The sequence below is a fragment of the Sebastes umbrosus genome, chromosome 3 (assembly GCF_015220745.1).
Source record: "Sebastes umbrosus isolate fSebUmb1 chromosome 3, fSebUmb1.pri, whole genome shotgun sequence".
Classification (NCBI taxonomy): domain Eukaryota; kingdom Metazoa; phylum Chordata; class Actinopteri; order Perciformes; family Sebastidae; genus Sebastes; species Sebastes umbrosus.
Window position 1 is genome coordinate 11,658,455 of NC_051271.1, and position 20,469 is coordinate 11,678,923.

Genomic DNA, 20,469 nt, shown 5'->3' on the forward strand with positions numbered 1-20,469 from the left:
ATCAACATTTTCAGACTGGGAAGATACTGATTTATGTCTGGAGACCCTGTTTGACGAGACCAGACCAGAGTCCCCTCAGTCAGTTTTATCAGACTTTGAACTTGATAAGTTATTTAGTAGCAGGGCGTTGTCCCCGGAGTCCGTGTCTTCAGATTTTGACTTTTCGCTCCTACGGGACTGGTTGGCAGACTTTAGAGCATCCTCCCCAGAATCTGTAGCATCAGTTGAGCAGCATTCTTTGTCTCCTCACATCACATTTGGCCAGATTAAGAGTCAACATTGTAACTATTACTTACAGTACTCTGAAAGTAGACCAGTATCACCTCTTTCAACACTGTCAGATGTTGAGTATGACGAGACGAGGCCAGAGTCCCCTCAGTCAGTTTTATCAGACTTTGAACTTGATAAGCTATTTAGTAGCAGGGCGTTGTCCCCGGAATCCGTGTCTTCTGATTTTGACTTTTCGCTCCTACGGGACTGGTTGGCAGACTTTAGAGCATCCTCCCCAGAATCCATGGCGTCTCAAAGTGAAAGTAGGCCCCTCTCTCCTGACTCACCTGTTCCTCAGTTCAGATCTCCCCATATCGGTTACCATGTGGAATTGTCAAGGCACAGGTCGTTTACACCACAATCAACATTTTCAGACTGGGAAGATACTGATTTGTGTCTGGAGACCCTGTTTGACGAGACGAGGCCAGAGTCCCCTCAGTCAGTTTTATCAGACTTTGAACTTGATAAGTTATTTAGTAGCAGGGCGTTGTCCCCGGAGTCCGTGTCTTCAGATTTTGACTTTTCGCTCCTACGGGACTGGTTGGCAGACTTTAGAGCATCCTCCCCAGAGTCTGTAGCATCAGTTGAGCAGCGTCTTTTGTCTCCTTGCATGACATTTGGCCAGATTAAGAGTCAACATTGTAACTATTACTTACAGTACTCTGAAAGTAGACCAGTATCACCTCTTTCAACACTGTCAGATGTTGACTATTCCGGATTTTGTCTCCAGGAATTATTTGACGACAACAGACCAGATTCGCCAGATTCACTTACTTTACGGGTTGATGCTAAACACACAAGCGTAACTGTATCTGCATCCCCACCACTGTCCGCAGCAAGACCTTTTACATATGCAGATGTTGTGCGGGGCGTAACACATGAAAGACAAGCAGAATCTTCGTTGGCCTGCAAACCATTTGAGTTTATATCTATTTGGCCTCCATCAGTGTCGTCAGACAAGGAGTGCACTTACTCCTTCATAGAGGATTGGATCACCAAGTTAAGACCGCAGTCTCCTGAGTCAGTGGCGTCTCAAAGTGAAAGTAGGCCCCTCTCTCCTGACTCACCTGTTCCTCAGTTCATATCTCCCCTTATTGCTTACAATGTGGAATTGTCAAGGAACAGGTCGTTTACACCACAATCAACATTTTCAGACTGGGAAGATACTGATTTGTGTCTGGAGACCCTGTTTGATGAGATCAGACCAGGATCCCCTCAGTCAGTTCTATCAGACTTTGAACTTGATAAGCTGTTTAGTAGCAGGGCGTTGTCCCCGGAATCCGTGTCTTCCGATTTTGACTTTTCGCTCCTACGGGACTGGTTGGCAGACTTTAGAGCATCCTCCCCAGAATCTGTGGCATCAGTTGAGCAGCATTCTTTGTCTCATCACATCACATTTGGCCAGATTAAGAGTCAACATTGTAACTATTACTTACAGTACTCTGAAAGTAGACCAGTATCACCTATTTCAACACTGTCAGATGTTGAGTATGACGAGACGAGGCCAGAGTCCCCTCAGTCAGTTTTATCAGACTTTGAACTTGATAAGCTATTTAGTAGCAGGGCGTTGTCCCCGGAATCCGTGTCTTCTGATTTTGACTTTTCGCTCCTACGGGACTGGTTGGCAGACTTTAGAGCATCCTCCCCAGAATCCATGGCATCTCAAAGTCAACATAGGCCCCTTTCTCCTGACTCACCTGTTCCTCAGTTCAGATCTCCCCATATCGGTTACCATGTGGAATTGTCAAGGCACAGGTCTTTTACACCACAATCAACATGTTCGGACTGGGAAGATACTGATTTATGTCTGGAGACCCTGATTGACGAGACCAGACCAGAGTCCCCTCAGTCAGTTTTATCAGACTTTGAACTTGATAAGTTATTTAGTAGCAGGGCGTTGTCCCCGGAGTCCGTGTCTTCAGATTTTGACTTTTCGCTCCTACGGGACTGGTTGGCAGACTTTAGAGCATCCTCCCCAGAATCTGTGGCATCAGTTGAGCAGCATTCTTTGTCTCCTCACATCACATTTGGCCAGATTAAGAGTCAACATTGTAACTATTACTTACAGTACTCTGAAAGTAGACCAGTATCACCTCTTTCATCACTGTCAGATGTTGACTATTCCGGATTTTGTCTCCAGGAATTATTTGACGACAACAGACCAGATTCGCCAGATTCACTTACTTTACGGGTTGATGCTAAACACACAAGCGTAACTGTATCTGCATCCCCACCACTGTCCGCAGCAAGACCTTTTACATATGCAGATGTTGTGCGGGGCGTAACACATGAAAGACAAGCAGAATCTTTGTTGGTCTCCAAACCAGTTCAGTTTATATCTATTTGGCCTCCATCAGTGTCGTCAGACAAGAAGTGCACTTACTCCTTCATAGAGGACTGGATCACCAAGTTAAGACCGCAGTCTCCTGAGTCAGTGGCATCTCAAAGTGAAAGTAGGCCCCTCTCTCCTGACTCACCTGTTCCTCAGTTCATATCTCCCCTTATTGCTTACAATGTGGAATTGTCAAGGAACAGGTCGTTTACACCACAATCAGCATTTTCAGACTGGGAAGATACTGATTTGTGTCTGGAGACCCTGTTTGACGAGATCAGACCAGAATCCCCTCAGTCAGTTCTATCAGACTTTGAACTTGATAAGCTATTTAGTAGCAGGGCGTTGTCCCCGGAATCCGTGTCTTCTGATTTTGACTTTTCGCTCCTACAGGACTGGTTGGCAGACTTTAGAGCATCCTCCCCAGAATCCATGGCATCTCAAAGTCAACATAGGCCCCTTTCTCCTGACTCACCTGTTCCTCAGTTCAGATCTCCCCATATCGGTTACCATGTGGAATTGTCAAGGCACAGGTCGTTTACACCACAATCAACATTTTCAGACTGGGAAGATACTGATTTGTGTCTGGAGACCCTGTTTGACGAGACGAGGCCAGAGTCCCCTCAGTCAGTTTTATCAGACTTTGAACTTGATAAGTTATTTAGTAGCAGGGCGTTGTCCCCGGAGTCCGTGTCTTCAGATTTTGACTTTTCGCTCCTACGGGACTGGTTGGCAGACTTTAGAGCATCCTCCCCAGAAGTCTGTAGGCATCAGTTGAGCAGCATTCTTTGTCTCCTCACATCACATTTGGCCAGATTAAGAGTCAACATTGTAACTATTACTTACAGTACTCTGAAAGTAGACCAGTATCACCTCTTTCATCACTGTCAGATGTTGACTATTCCGGATTTTGTCTCCAGGAATTATTTGACGACAACAGACCAGATTCGCCAGATTCACTTACTTTACGGGTTGATGCTAAACACACAAGCGTAACTGTATCTGCATCCCCACCACTGTCCGCAGCAAGACCTTTTACATATGCAGATGTTGTGCGGGGCGTAACACATGAAAGACAAGCAGAATCTTTGTTGGTCTCCAAACCAGTTTCAGTTTATATCTATTTGGCCTCCATCAGTGTCGTCAGACAAGGAGTGCACTTACTCCTTCATAGAGGACTGGATCACCAAGTTAAGACCGCAGTCTCCTGAGTCAGTGGCATCTCAAAGTGAAAGTAGGCCCCTCTCTCCTGACTCACCTGTTCCTCAGTTCATATCTCCCCTTATTGCTTACAATGTGGAATTGTCAAGGAACAGGTCGTTTACACCACAATCAGCATTTTCAGACTGGGAAGATACTGATTTGTGTCTGGAGACCCTGTTTGACGAGATCAGACCAGAATCCCCTCAGTCAGTTCTATCAGACTTTGAACTTGATAAGCTATTTAGTAGCAGGGCGTTGTCCCCGGAATCCGTGTCTTCTGATTTTGACTTTTCGCTCCTACAGGACTGGTTGGCAGACTTTAGAGCATCCTCCCCAGAATCCATGGCATCTCAAAGTCAACACAGGCCCCTTTCTCCTGACTCACCTGTTCCTCAGTTCAGATCTCCCCATATCGGTTACCATGTGGAATTGTCAAGGCACAGGTCGTTTACACCACAATCAACATTTTCAGACTGGGAAGATACTGATTTGTGTCTGGAGACCCTGTTTGACGAGACGAGGCCAGAGTCCCCTCAGTCAGTTTTATCAGACTTTGAACTTGATAAGTTATTTAGTAGCAGGGCATTGTCCCCGGAGTCCGTGTCTTCAGATTTTGACTTTTCGCTCCTACGGGACTGGTTGGCAGACTTTAGAGCATCCTCCCCAGAGTCTGTAGCATCAGTTGAGCAGCGTCTTTTGTCTCCTTGCATGACATTTGGCCAGATTAAGAGTCAACATTGTAACTATTACTTACAGTACTCTGAAAGTAGACCAGTATCACCTCTTTCAACACTGTCAGATGTTGACTATTCCGGATTTTGTCTCCAGGAATTATTTGACTGACAACAGACCAGATTCGCCAGATTCACTTACTTTACGGGTTGATGCTAAACACACAAGCGTAACTGTATCTGCATCCCCACCACTGTCCGCAGCAAGACCTTTTACATATGCAGATGTTGTGCGGGGCGTAACACATGAAAGACAAGCAGAATCTTCGTTGGCCTGCAAACCATTTGAGTTTATATCTATTTGGCCTCCATCAGTGTCGTCAGACAAGGAGTGCACTTACTCCTTCATAGAGGACTGGATCACCAAGTTAAGACCGCAGTCTCCTGAGTCAGTGGCGTCTCAAAGTGAAAGTAGGCCCCTCTCTCCTGACTCACCTGTTCCTCAGTTCATATCTCCCCTTAATACTTACAATGTGGAATTGTCAAGGAACAGGTCGTTTACACCACAATCAACATTTTCAGACTGGGAAGATACTGATTTGTGTCTGGAGACCCTGTTTGACGAGATCAGACCAGGATCCCCTCAGTCAGTTCTATCAGACTTTGAACTTGATAAGTTATTTAGTAGCAGGGCGTTGTCCCCGGAATCCGTGTCTTCCAATTTTGACTTTTCGCTCCTACGGGACTGGTTGGCAGACTTTAGAGCATCATCCCCAGAATCTGTGGCATCAGTTGAGCAGCATTCTTTGTCTCATCACATCACATTTGGCCAGATTAAGAGTCAACATTGTAACTATTACTTACAGTACTCTGAAAGTAGACCAGTATCACCTCTTTCAACACTGTCAGATGTTGAGTATGACGAGACAAGGCCAGAGTCCCCTCAGTCAGTTTTATCAGACTTTGAACTTGATAAGCTATTTAGTAGCAGGGCGTTGTCCCCGGAATCCGTGTCTTCTGATTTTGACTTTTCCCTCCTACGGGACTGGTTGGCAGACTTTAGAGCATCCTCCCCAGAATCCATGGCATCTCAAAGTCAACATAGGCCCCTTTCTCCTGACTCACCTGTTCCTCAGTTCAGATCTCCCCATATCGGTTACCATGTGGAATTGTCAAGGCACAGGTCGTTTACACCACAATCAACATGTTCTGACTGGGAAGATACTGATTTATGTCTGGAGACCCTGTTTGACGAGACCAGACCAGAGTCCCCTCAGTCAGTTTTATCAGACTTTGAACTTGATAAGTTATTTAGTAGCAGGGCGTTGTCCCCGGAGTCCGTGTCTTCAGATTTTGACTTTTCGCTCCTACGGGACTGGTTGGCAGACTTTAGAGCATCCTCCCCAGAATCTGTGGCATCAGTTGAGCAGCATTCTTTGTCTCCTCACATCACATTTGGCCAGATTAAGAGTCAACATTGTAACTATTACTTACAGTACTCTGAAAGTAGACCAGTATCACCTCTTTCATCACTGTCAGATGTTGACTATTCCGGATTTTGTCTCCAGGAATTATTTGACGACAACAGACCAGATTCGCCAGATTCACTTACTTTACGGGTTGATGCTAAACACACAAGCGTAACTGTATCTGCATCCCCACCACTGTCCGCAGCAAGACCTTTTACATATGCAGATGTTGTGCGGGGCGTAACACATGAAAGACAAGCAGAATCTTTGTTGGTCTCCAAACCAGTTGAGTTTATATCTATTTGGCCTCCATCAGTGTCGTCAGACAAGGAGTGCACTTACTCCTTCATAGAGGACTGGATCACCAAGTTAAGACCGCAGTCTCCTGAGTCAGTGGCATCTCAAAGTGAAAGTAGGCCCCTCTCTCCTGACTCACCTGTTCCTCAGTTCATATCTCCCCTTATTGCTTACAATGTGGAATTGTCAAGGAACAGATCGTTTACACCACAATCAACATTTTCAGACTGGGAAGATACTGATTTGTGTCTGGAGACCCTGTTTGACGAGATCAGACCAGAATCCCCTCAGTCAGTTTTATCAGACTTTGAACTTGATAAGCTATTTAGTAGCAGGGCGTTGTCCCCGGAATCCGTGTCTTCTGATTTTGACTTTTCGCTCCTACAGGACTGGTTGGCAGACTTTAGAGCATCCTCCCCAGAATCCATGGCATCTCAAAGTCAACATAGGCCCCTTTCTCCTGACTCACCTGTTCCTCAGTTCAGATCTCCCCATATCGGTTACCATGTGGAATTGTCAAGGCACAGGTCGTTTACACCACAATCAACATGTTCTGACTGGGAAGATACTGATTTATGTCTGGAGACCCTGTTTGACGAGACCAGACCAGAGTCCCCTCAGTCAGTTTTATCAGACTTTGAACTTGATAAGTTATTTAGTAGCAGGGCGTTGTCCCCGGAGTCCGTGTCTTCAGATTTTGACTTTTCGCTCCTACGGGACTGGTTGGCAGACTTTAGAGCATCCTCCCCAGAATCTGTGGCATCAGTTGAGCAGCATTCTTTGTCTCCTCACATCACATTTGGCCAGATTAAGAGTCAACATTGTAACTATTACTTACAGTACTCTGAAAGTAGACCAGTATCACCTCTTTCAACACTGTCAGATGTTGACTATTCCGGATTTTGTCTCCAGGAATTATTTGACAACAACAGACCAGATTCGCCAGATTCACTTACTTTACGGGTTGATGCTAAACACACAAGTGTAACTGTATCTGCATCCCCACCACTGTCCGCAGCAAGACCTTTTACATATGCAGATGTTGTGCGGGGCGTAACACATGAAAGACAAGCAGAATCTTTGTTGGTCTCCAAACCAGTTGAGTTTATATCTATTTGGCCTCCATCAGTGTCGTCAGACAAGGAGTGCACTTACTCCTTCATAGAGGACTGGATCACCAAGTTAAGACCGCAGTCTCCTGAGTCAGTGGCGTCTCAAAGTGAAAGTAGGCCCCTCTCTCCTGACTCACCTGTTCCTCAGTTCATATCTCTCCTTATTGCTTACAATGTGGAATTGTCAAGGAACAGGTCGTTTACACCACAATCAGCATTTTCAGACTGGGAAGATACTGATTTGTGTCTGGAGACCCTGTTTGACGAGATCAGACCAGAATCCCCTCAGTCAGTTTTATCAGACTTTGAACTTGATAAACTATTTAGTAGAAGGGCGTTGTCCCCGGAATCCGTGTCTTCCGATTTTGACTTTTCGCTCCTACGGGACTGGTTGGCAGACTTTAGAGCAACCTCCCCAGAATCCATGGCATCTCAAAGTCAACATGGGCCCCTTTCTCCTGACTCACCTGTTCCTCAGTTCAGATCTCCCCATATCGGTTACCATGTGGAATTGTCAAGGACCAGGTCTTTTACACCACAATCAACATGTTCGGACTGGGAAGATACTGATTTGTGTCTGGAGACCCTGTTTGAAGAATCTAGACCAGAGTCCCCTCAGTCAGTTTTATCAGACTTTGCACTAGATAAGTTATTTAGTAGCAGGGCATTGTCCCCGGAGTCCGTGTCTTCAGATTTTGACTTTTCGCTCCTACGGGACTGGTTGGCAGACTTTAGAGCATCATCCCCAGAATCTGTGGCATCAGTTGAGCAGCATTCTTTGTCTCCTCTCATCACATTTGGCCAGATTAAGAGTCAACATTGTAACTATTACTTACGGTACTCTGAAAGTAGACCAGTATCACCTCTTTCAACACTGTCAGATGTTGAGTATTCCGGATTTTGTCTCCAGGAATTATTTGACGACAACAGACCAGATTCGCCAGATTCACTTACTTTACGGGTTGATGCTAAACACACAAGCTTAACTGTATCTGCATCCCCACCACTGTCCGCTGCAAGACCTTTTACATATACAGATGTTGTGTGGGGCGTAACACATGAAAGACAAGCAGAATCTTTGTTTGTCCTCAAACCATTTCAGTTTATACCTATTTGGCCTCCATCAGTGTTTTCAGACAAGGAGTGCACTTACTCCTCCATCGAGGACTGGGTTACCAAGTTAAGACCGCATTCTCCCGAGTCAGTGGCGTCTCAAAGTGAAAGTAGGCCCATCTCTCCTGACTCACCTCTACCTCATTTCATATCTCCCAACATTGATTACGATGTGGAATTGTCAAGGCACAGGTCTTTTACACCACAATCAACATGTTCGGACTGGGAAGGTACTGATTTGTGTCTGGAGACCCTGTTTGACGAGATCAGACCAGAATCCCCTCAGTCAGTTTTATCAGACTTTGAACTTGATAAGCTATTTAGTAGCAGGGCGTTGTCCCCGGAATCCGTGTCTTCCGATTTTGACTTTTCGCTCCTACAGGACTGGTTGGCAGACTTTAGAGCATCCTCCCCGGAGTCTGTGGCATCAGTTGAGCAGCATTCTTTGTCTCCTCACATCACATTTGGCCAGATTAAGAGTCAACATTGTAACTATTACTTACAGTACCCTGAAAGTAGACCAGTATCACCTCTTTCAACACTGTCAGATGTTGACTATTCCGGATTTTGTCTCCAGGAATTATTTGACGACAACAGACCAGATTCGCCAGATTCACTTACTTCACCGTTTGAAGGGATAATTGCACCTGTAAGTCATCTGCATGCTGTAGGAACACCTCTAACATATGCAGATGTTTTGCAAGGCATTAGACCTCAAAAACAAGCAAATCTTTGTTTTGAAGAAAATATATCCTCCCTCAACTCCTTTCTCTCTGAAATCAAACCATTATCTGCTGAAAATTCGGCTTCAGTGCATGAGCCACAGAAAACACAGACTCAGTTCAAAGTTGACCCTACTGAATCCATATCATCAGACTCCACAATATATACTAAGGAATACAGGGTAAGAAACAAGCCTTTTAATGACAAATTAATGTCACATTTGTATGATCCAATCTATAAGGGAAAATGTTCTTGTTGTAAAATTACATGTTCTGAATCTACCCTAGAAAAACAGTCTTGCATGGCTCACAGTACACCACAAAAACTTGAGACAATAGCCACCAGGTTTGCAGAACAACATTCTTTAAAGTTGTCTTGTAGTTTTCATAGTGCATCAGATAACAAAATGACAAAAGATGAGTGTCTGTCTTCAAGTACTGTGATCACTGGTTCTGTTTCACCAACATGTCAAAGCGATTCGGGCATATCACAGTCTGAAACAGGATCCACAGGTCCTCGACAGCATTCATTGGAAAGTGAATTTATGGAGTGTCCTTCACGTTCAGAGTATAGGCTACCATCATGTGAAATACTACCTCCAGATGATGGAAATCCTTTTTCTGCAACCCGCTAATTCACTGACCAAAGGCCACCTTCTCCAGAATCTTTAGCCTAATTTGAGAGTTCACTGCCTTATCTCCTGACTCACAAATTCCTCAGTTTGACTGTCAACCTTGTTTTTACATGCAATTTTCAGAAAACACCAGACTCCATAATGTTTGAGAGAGATTGTACTGATCCATATCTTCATACTTTGTTTTTATGTTATCCTACCAGATTCCCCAGTCCATTGTGTTTGACAGTGAATTTCATGAGTCCTTCAGCAATATGCCATCAGTTAATGAGTAAACACAGTCATTCCTTGACTACTGGCTGTCAGAGTTAAGACCATCTACCCCTCCAATTCTTGAATCAATAGGACAATAGTCTCCGGGAGGTTAATGCCACACATACGTGATCAAGTCTATGAAGGAAAATGTTTCTTCGATAAAGTTGATGTCTTTCAAGATGTAGTTGATAAATTGTCTGAGAAGGCTTGTGATCAAAACAAATTTAAAGATTTAACAGTCAGCATGGGAGAGGCATATAGCCCAGACAAACCGTGTCATTTTTAAAGTATCATACCAGACTCCAAACCATTACAGGATTACTCATTATCCCACTCAACAGTTCTTGCTGTTACAGTAACAAATTCACATCCTGAAATGCTGATGTCACCAACTAGAACAGTTGAGACAGGACCTATAGCTTCCTCCTCAAACACAAATGACCAGTCTTTTTTTGTCAAGTCACTTCCCTGGACAGCAAATAACGTAGATTAGAACATGTCAGATCACACAGGATTAGCCAATTTTGCAATGAGTTGAGTCACATGTCATCTGTAGAACAAAATTTTGAATGTCATCATGCTGTCTGGCTGGGGGAGGCTTTCCACGAACAAACTCCAACAACGAGAGAATCAGTGAAACGAAGATCAAACATAAATGGACAGACCCTGAATCACAATTAAAGATGACACAAGCCCAAGATTTGTTTTCCAAGAACATGAAAAGAAAATCCATGAGCCAGGACGAGAGCAAAAGTTCCTTGGTGTCGGTAAGACAGCACAAGCTCTTGCTTAGCAGTGAATGCAGTGTTGCTTTCAAAAGTAATAAATATGGCAGTACATAAAGTGTGAATGAAGAACTCTTGCCTCAACCTTTTACTAATAACGCCCAGAGGCTTCACTGTCTTGCTGTGGCATGTTTGCATTAGAGCAGAAGAAATGCGCTTTCAGTGAAGCACAACTAATGGAAATTAGTGACCCTGTCTAAGTGACATAAGCTTCTTGTCCTGGTATGGAGCATTTTCATAAGAGACATAAAGAGCTCACCAATGGACTTTCCGATTACTTTAAACTGCCTGACCTGACTGATTCAAGCCAAAGGACATTCAAATGCCTTGATTATATCTTACACGTTTTTTTTTTCTAAGATTGCAATCTACTGTAGTTGCAATACATTGCACAGCGCCATTTAGATCTTTGCTTAACAGCCATAAAAATCTAAACCAACTGATGTATTTGCCATAGCTACAATCATGTACTGTCTGTTATGCACAGGCTCCTAAACATAAAAACAGTTCTCAGAGACATACCGCTCCAATGGCACCCATAGTGCTGCCTAACATGGCTATTTCCCAGTATAATTCAATTCAGTTGCGAAATTTAATGTGATAACATACTGTAATTCATGTTGGTAGCTAGACATTGCCTCCCGCTACTGCCCTTCTTCCACATTCTGTCGTCTCAAATGTCTAGGTAGTGGACACAACAACACTTTTTATAATATTGCAATATGCTTTTCAAAATGTTAAATTATGTTAATTAAGTGATCTGTTGGCTGTTGTCATTACTGTAATAACAGAATTATTTACTTTTTGGGAGATGAGGCAGACCAGCAGTACAACAGACAGTAGTAGCGTTTGACTGTGACAAATACTGTTAAATTGTGGGTTTAGCATTGTCATGGGAAGTGCACTGCTTCCTGCCCTTATTTTATGACAAGGCAGCGAACACTTAACTTGAATGAGTGTAAAATGTTGCATGTCCACCTTCATGTTACACCAAATCCTGATTTTGACTCAAGTTCACTTGTACCCTGCTTTTATTATTGTAAAATGATATAGTGTTGTCAGTGATGTTCTCAATGTAATATTCCCAAACATGTTATCAGGACTAATTTTACAATATCTCACCCAGTCATTACATGTATGTAATGCGTTTTAAATTGTATGTGGTCTGCAAGATAAATGTTATTACCATATATAAGATACTGCTGCAGTGACCTAAATGCAAGTGGGCTACGAGTGAATTTCCTCATTTGAGACACTGCTCTGATGTATAAAAACCAGAGCCTGACAAATGCATGCTTCATTCATCACCAAAGAAATCATAAATCATGTTTATTTACATTTTTTTTCCCACTCCATTGTATCATTTCTTGCAGGTATCAACAGCATCTTCCAGGACAAATCTTTCAGAATCTTCAAAACAAAATAAAATTCATTTAGAAGAGAGTCAGGTCTCTCCAACTGAGACGCCCTCTTTGGCACATGATTCAAACACACTTTCCACTGAAAAACTAGAATTAAAACTTCCAGGTACCTTTGACCTAAGTAAAACACTATCTGAAATCACATTGACCAATCAAAGTAGCTCACCACAGGAAGAAGATGAAAAGCTGTCCATCGCCAAACAAAGTGAAAATTCTGGCTTAGCTAAACCAAGCTCAGTGACCCCAGAAACCCTCAGTCAAACAGCCCAAGAAAGTCCAGATGAGCAAGTCATCATATCCTTAGAGTCCAATCCAACACCACCAGAGTCTGGGTCCCCTCAGCTTGACCAGCTGCTGTCAGATCTGGAGGAGATGAAACTTAAATTTAGTCCAGAGACACTTGACCTACCTCTGTCAGAATTCAGTGATGAAAGCCCTGAAGTTGATCAGATTTACGATTTTGATTTTGAAGACCTTTCACCTGAAGATCAATGCCCTAAAGAAGAAAGTGATAACCTGAGAGTCAGCATGTCATCTGCTACACAGCTTGCAGAAGATACTGACCACACAAATGTAGCAGTCATAGAGCCTGCACATTTCCAGACATCCGTTCAAGATGAACCTAAAGTAGTCTCAGTCACTCCTGATCTAACAAAAACCTCTGAGACAAGTGCAAAATCAAGCCTTGGTAGTTGTAAAGATAGCCCTGTATCACCTTTTGAGTCCCTTTCAACTCCAGAATCTCCCCAAAGATCATCATTGAACTCAAGTGTTCCTGTGGACATATTCCAGTCCAGCACATATGATGAAAATGCTACCGAGACATTTTCCTCAGTGTCTTTCCCCCAAAAGAGTCCATCTGACATACTCGAGGAACATCTGGCTGATCTTCATGAGTCCCTTTCAACTCCAGAATTTCCCCAAAGATCATCATTGAACTCAAGTTTTCCTGTGGACATATTCCAGTCCAGCACAAATGATAAAAATGCTACCGAGACATTTTCCTCAGTGTCTTTCCCCCAAAAGAGTCCGTCTGACATACTTGAGGAACATCTGGCCAATCTTCATGAGGAAGATTCTACAACTGACATTCTTCAAAGTCAAGAAGAACTTGAATCAGCTTCATCATCTAAAGACTCAGTGGGTGTGACAGAAGAAATATCAACACAGAGTATCCAAGATCAACTTTCAACTTTATGGGAGGCAACTTTCGGTGAAGCCAATCAGACTGAAGATGTCTCTCCTCAGTCTATTTCTGATTTGACTCCGGAGACCGTTACATCTGCAAGACATTTTAGCTTTGAGGAACTGATGCCATTCCCCTGCCCAGAGAACTTGGAGACCTCCTCAGATGAGGATAGGCCAAGGACCATTGGACAACATTCAGAAGAATCTCTGACTCCAGTAGACTGTTTAGCCTCTCAGCCCTGTCTAGTTAAACCCAAAGCAGAGACAACTTCATCACCCTCCGATGAGGAGTACGACATCCCAACTGGGTATGAAGAGATCACTTCTACCACAACCGTTGTGCATAGTGGTGCAGACAGCCCAACCTTTGAATACTTGGACCCAGAGCCTTTCTTTGACTGCATACAGGCTGGATCAGATTTCTCAGAGACTGAGCCTGATGAACCTGAGGCAAGTACCAAGTCAATTGGAGATCATCCCCAGGATCATCTCAGCCATTCTAGAGTGCTCGAAATGGGGAATCGAGGGGTCCTGTTGTCCTCTGGAAGTGAAGATTATGAGGATGCTCCTTTTGTCCATGAGCCTCTGTATAACTTACAGGAAGAGAATGAAGAATTATTGCACGACTCAGAAGCATCAGATGAAGAATTCAGCTTGTGTGAGGCTCCACAACCGCATCCTGAAATTGTGGCATATGATGATACCGTTAAATCTCTGGCAAGGGTAAGATGAGATTTGGTAAACCAACCCAACCTGCAAGCTTTTTTCCTGGAGCTGAGCTTAACCAAATATTATATTTGCTTCAGAGAGGAATGACTGCTAACCCTGTGGCCACATGGATGGGATCTAAAACTCCTCATAACCCTTATTTTATTTTGATTTTAGATTTAACCAGTCCTAACTCAGCATGTCACTGTGCTGCCTGTAACCAGCTGTATCAATCACATTAATAACATAAGCTAGATGTTTGTTTCATCAGCAATAATTAAATGAAAGCATGGTATGTTTTGCAACCATTTTTCCAAGTTACAGACTGTCATGTTGTACTTTCCAATGTAAGACTTGAAGATGAATTGTAAAATACCGAAAATCAACGGAAAGTGCACCATATCACTCTGCTTATTGCTTGCTTTGCTGCAAACATAGCATTCATATATTGTCATCTATTGAATCTTAATGGATTTGTGTTGCTTGGTCAGGAGATCACCGCAGAGCTCGGATCAATGTCAGAAAGTTCAGATGATGAATTTTTGACCACCAGAATAGTGCGAAGGAGAGTTGTCATTCAGGTATCTGATTTAGCATGATTTATGGCGTTTTAAGTGAGCATGGAGGGTGTGACTTACAGACTGCAACTTTAACCAGGCTAGGTCTTCACTGTCAAGTTCAAATGTTTACTGTCTAACAGCGCTTAGTCTCGTCAAAATGGGTGAAAAATGTGTGTTTGCAGATTAATTTAGGGTCTACAAGAAACCTGCTACTTGATTTGCATTTATGGCTGAACCTCATAGAGATGTTTTACGCTGCTGTGAGCATTTCTTTGTTGTTGTTTTTGACAAATGCAAGTTTCTTTCCTGTATCCCAAACTCCCTATTCTGTCACCGAATTACCACCTAAAATGTGTGTTTTGTGTCCTATTTTTTCTACTAACGTGTATGCATTTTTTTTTGGCGAATTAAACACATAAACATTACACTGACCCAAGTTAGCATTCCTGATGGTTGTTTGTCTTGTTTCCCTTTTAGGCTGATGAAATGCCTGACCTCCCCACCGAGTCAGTGACGGAAGAAAGGTACAAGGATGAAAACGGACACATTGTTGTCAAAAAGGTAAAGCAAGATTCGATGTAAGCTCTCATGCACGTATCACATGACAGTATTTAAAGTGGTAGTGAAAACAGCCATTAAAGCTTAACAAAGAATTTGTGATTTGTGTGCAGCAATACTTCAGGTTCTTTGTTGCATAATTCCTCCATTTCATTCAGAGACAGACAGCATGAGTATTTGGAATGTGGTTTGTTACCTTTTTCTTTAAACACTTCACCACCTAACGGTCTTTAAACACATGATCTTCCTCAGGTTACGCGTAAAGTTATTCGCAAGTGTGTTTCCGTGGACGGTGTGGAGCGTGAAGAGGTGTCATCAGAAGGAGCTCCCCAGGGGTCCATCAGTATGGCAGAGGGAGATGGATACTCTAAGGTGGTGAAACGGACTGTGCTGAAGAGTGAGGGAGACCACACAGAGGTGCGTGTACTGTATATTATTTGTGTGTTCACTATTATAGTCTTACAAAACTTGTTTTAACAGAAAATACCAGAAATGCCAACATTTATATTGGTAGTATATAAAAGACAATTAAGCACCAGACACACCAACCCGACATCAGAGAACTAGCAGCGATGAAAGCCGCCTGTTTAGTCGCCTCACGTCGCCTTTGTTTTGACCGACAAGTTTCACTCGAACACACCGCAAAGACTACAGTTGACGGCCAGTTAGCAAGGACGTTCTGCGCCTGCGTGAGATGAAATAACTCTCCCTGCTAGCAGGTAGCAGTAGTCTGTATTTGTCATTCAAAAAGGGAAACCGGAGAACCAGGGTCAGCGTATATACAAGCTGTTGTTATGATACGTACATGAAACAAAGTGGCGTTTTTCCTCTTGACTTTACTTGTTTGCTTGCTTTCATCACGTCCGTTTCTCTTCTTGTGCACTGATTTATTTAAGCTGAACCGCCAAACAGAGTGATTTCTCTCATGATCTTAGTTCTCAATGAACTAATAACTTTTTCTTCTGACTTAGGTAACATTTGCTGAATGTGAGGGCCTCTCAGCATCAAGTCAGAAGACAGCTGAAGGTTGTAAGGTCAGTCGCGTAGAAAGGACAACAGTGGTGGAGGGTGAAAGAACCATGACACAGCAGGGTGATCCGTCTTTGGCCTCTGATCTCCCCTCGGCCCAAGACGACTTCAAACAGGTTTGTTCATAACCTTGTCACCATTATCGCACATAGTGTAGCTCACATGCATACAGATAGGTACCAAGTCTTGTTTTTGTTTGTTTGTTATAATTAAATCATTCTAAATTAAGTGAAACTGTTTTCTCCATTTCATGCCATCAGGCACTAGGTTATATAAGTGGTTTTAGCAGAACAGAGCTCCCTCATGTGGTAGAAAGAGAGACTTTCAAAGAAGATGGAACTGTGGTCAGGAGGTGTGTGAGCGCTGGAGTGCACCTGTTTGAGTGTGAAGTGCTGTGGGTTTATCAGTTTTACTAATATTGACTGATGTTTGCTAATATTGCCATCATTAAACACTTTGTCAAGCAGCGTATTGTAAAATACTTACATTATTTTTAAAACAAAGACAGATAAAAAATACAATGAACCAGGTGATATATAAATTTGTGTGTTTACTGTGTACTGTTATGTATTTTGATACCTAAAGCCTCTCAGCGAGACAAGCATGCTGTATGTGTCAGATAGCATTAAGTATTCCACATAATGAAGGAGCTAACCAGGTGGCAATGCAACACAAAGATAGGCTATTAATGATAAGACACAGGTACAAACAGGTGTACACAAATTAAAGGAAACCCCTTAATAAATAAGCAACATAAATGTAAATTCTTCCCTGAAGGGCAGGGGTCCATGAAAATTATGTAAATCATATGCTTTGACCGTCGCAGTCAGCAGATCTCATCCAAATTGTAGAGGTCCACAGACAGGGAGAATCTTGGCCAAGGAGCACTGAAGTTGCTTTGCCCCAACACCTTAAAAAGGACACTTAATGATTGTTTTTCCTTGAAATTTTCACCCATCTTTAGTTGTTGGGTGTCAGTTTATGTGTATTGCCATGAACGTGCCACCACATTAGCCTGTTTAAAGTGTTTTAGAACACAATCTTCAGGTTTCTGCAGCTATAAAGTAGATATGCAGTGTGCACGTGATCACAATTGAATGCTGGATTTACAAAGCATGATGTGATTTGTGGGTGTTTTGTTTCCCTCCCATAACATACTATCTTACAAGTATATCAACATTTGTTCCTTTTAAATTGAATTCCCGCAGAGCCTCAAGTGCATTTTTTGATGATGCTGACCTGTCTTCCTCTTATTTGTTTCCACTCCCTCCTTGCTGCCTCTTTAGGGCCCACATGCGTAAAGGTCGCACCCACAGACGAACAGTGGTGAAGGGAGCTGGGCAGCGCAAACAGGTCCTTCTAGAGCAAGTGGACAACCCCAGAAAAGGGTCAAAACCACGTGACCTCCAGCAGCATCTCCACCAGCTCTTTCACCGCTCCTACGACGAAGAAAAGAAGGACAACGATGTGGACGAAGAGGAGAAGGAAGAGTAGAAGAATGTGTAACACTCTCCCCAACTCCCCGGCTCTGCCCATGTTAAAGTCCCCCCTAATCCTATGCATTAGCCACATGCAATCCCAATGTGCACCAGAGCACCCCAAAGCTACCACTGTCTTCCCATTTAAGTCCTGGAAGATAACCTTTTTGTTCACAATTAGTTTTCTTCCCTGGCTAGTATAAAGTATTCATGATTTTCTTTTCATGTTCTGATGTTGTTTTGCCTTTTGTGACCAAAGAAAGCCTTCTTTTCTTTTCCTGATTCATTTTAAATTTCCATTTGTGAATTGATATTTTTTGTCTTCATGCTGTGGTAGAGCAACAAAAGAAACACATATAAAACAGAGGAATTCAATTCACATCAAATAACTTACAAACCTCCTGAAGGTAAAGAACACTTTACCTGCAAAATACCGGTACTACTCTCTGAGTAGGGGCTCGGACTGAAAGACAATATCTCTCACACTGCACTGCCTCTCACAACTTTCTCAGATATTCCTTACTTAAAAACGGTCTCACTCAATGTACTAGCCTCTCCGCTCTCTCGATTCAGGTGGTTAAGATGTCACACAGAGAAAACCAGACTGTATCGACACTGAATTTAACTGCTGCTGCTGCTGCTGCTGTGTTTTGTGTAGGCTATCTGTCTTTGGGAATTATATATTATCTATAATCTAGACATTACTGACATCCGTAGCCTAGGAATTAATAATCACTCGTGAAGTAGAGCAGGCATGACTAATCAACATCTGTCATTATGATCCTAGCTTTGACTGCTTTGTAGTTCTATGGATTGCCCTTCTGCCTCTCTTTCCCTTCTGTACGTCTTTCTCTCCACGTTATGTTTAATTGTATTCGTCTTTTTCTCTTAAATTGTTGATCTTGACTGTATGACTGGTGAATGTGTGAGTGAGGTTGTACTCTGGGTACTGTATCTAAGAGTGTGAGCTAGATACGGCATTATCAGCTGGTTTTGGAGAAGGTATTGTGCGAATTATTATAAGCTGATTTTAAACTCTGTTTTTTAAAAGATGTCAAAGTATATTTTAGATTTTGAATTTACTTTACTAGTAAGTATAGATAGCTTATTTAATTTTTGTTTGCCACTGGTGAATAAGATCATCACAGCTGTTTTAGAGTCAGACATTTGTGGCAAGGTGATCAGGTGTTTTCTGCTTTATTTAATGTTAAACTTAGTGTTTTTCTTTTGAACAAGTGTTGGACCAGTTGTTTGCAGTTCGTGTGCTGTGTGTGTGTTTGTGAGTGAATGAGTGTGTGCCAGTTTCTGTCAGCAAAGAAAAGAAATATTTATTTTACACAAACTGCATTTGCACTCCTGAATGTCAGGAGGGATCACCTCCCATGCTTTTTGTGCACAGGATATGAGATGCAGTATATCTTAGCCACAGAGTTTCATTTTGGCGAAGGCAGATGATAAATACAAGATAAATGATACACCAGGCACACGCGCAATCAGGCAGGTTGAGAGCTTAAACATACCATTATTCACAGCTCTGAGCATCGCTACTGTATGTATCTACAACATGTAATGTATTTATTTCACTGTCACTGTTTTACTTTGTGATTTAGAAAAATGTAAAATGCAAACTAGTGGAAGTTCACTGTGACAGGTATGCTTTTAATTTGAAGAATCAGCATCCCTTTTCTGTGATGATGACAGTTATATACATATACAATGCATATATAAATATCTATAAGGGCATGTATTACTGTATCAAAATTCAAAAAGACAAAAATAAAATGGCTGCAGTGTGTCTATGGCTGATAGAGAATAAAAGTCTACAAATGTATAGCGTTGTATCTTGTTATGTCTTGTGAATTTGTACAGTTCATTTCACTTGCTAACTTGAACGTACAATACAACACCATCTCTGCGACCCTCCAGCTGGGCCTTAGAGGTAATGCAATAGTGGAGGAATCTATCCATCTATCTATCTATCTATCTATCTACCCATTTTATTTATTTTTATTAACTTTAAATGTATGTGTTTATTTTTGCATTTATTTTTATTCATTTTGCATTTATTTTTAAATGTAGTTATTCATTATTAAATTGTATGTATTTATTTTTGTATTCTTGCAAGATAATCCCTTTGCATTTCCCCCCTATTTATATCCCCAAATTTATGCAATTTATGCAAAGGAAATGAATAAATACAATTTGATAATGAATAAATACATGTAAAAAATAAATCTAAAATAAATAAATACAATATATGTATATATACGTATATATATATACATATATATATATATATACGTATATATATATATATATATATATATATATATATATATATGTATATGTCGAAAAATTTCGTGAAATAGGTCATAGTATAGTATGTCAAAAATTTAGTGAAAAAAGTCATACTATAGTACGTCGAAATATTTTGATGGAAAAAGTCATAGTATATTATGTCGAAAGATTTCATGAAAAAGTCATAGTATATTATGTGGAAAAAATAAAAAATGTCATAGTATATAATGTCAAAAAAAGTCAATACAGTATGTCGATAGTATTTTTTGAGAAAAAGTCATTGTATAGTATGTCAAAGATTTCATGATAAAAAGTCATAGTATAGTATGTCGAAAATTTTCGTGAAAAAGTCATAGTATAGTACG

At 41.8% G+C, this 20,469-nt stretch overlaps 1 protein-coding gene across 7 annotated transcripts in view; it reads left to right on the plus strand.

Annotated features, from left to right (window-relative positions):
* The window catches only part of ank2a (ankyrin 2a, neuronal), a 100,117-nt gene extending 80,480 nt beyond the window's left edge, over positions 1-19,637 (plus strand). For 4 of the 7 annotated variants that reach the window (XM_037763770.1, XM_037763771.1, XM_037763772.1 and 1 more), the window contains 7 exons: positions 12,238-14,196; positions 14,673-14,762; positions 15,219-15,302; positions 15,552-15,716; positions 16,271-16,444; positions 16,589-16,680; positions 17,615-19,637. In XM_037763770.1, the coding sequence (XP_037619698.1) occupies positions 12,238-14,196; positions 14,673-14,762; positions 15,219-15,302; positions 15,552-15,716; positions 16,271-16,444; positions 16,589-16,680; positions 17,615-17,822 (2,772 nt within the window). In that variant the 3' untranslated portion in view covers positions 17,823-19,637. The remainder of the gene's footprint in view (positions 1-12,237; positions 14,197-14,672; positions 14,763-15,218; positions 15,303-15,551; positions 15,717-16,270; positions 16,445-16,588; positions 16,681-17,614) is intronic. The other 3 variants (XM_037763768.1, XM_037763766.1, XM_037763769.1) reach the window with 3 other exon arrangements.
* The last annotated feature ends 832 nt before the right edge of the window (positions 19,638-20,469 follow it).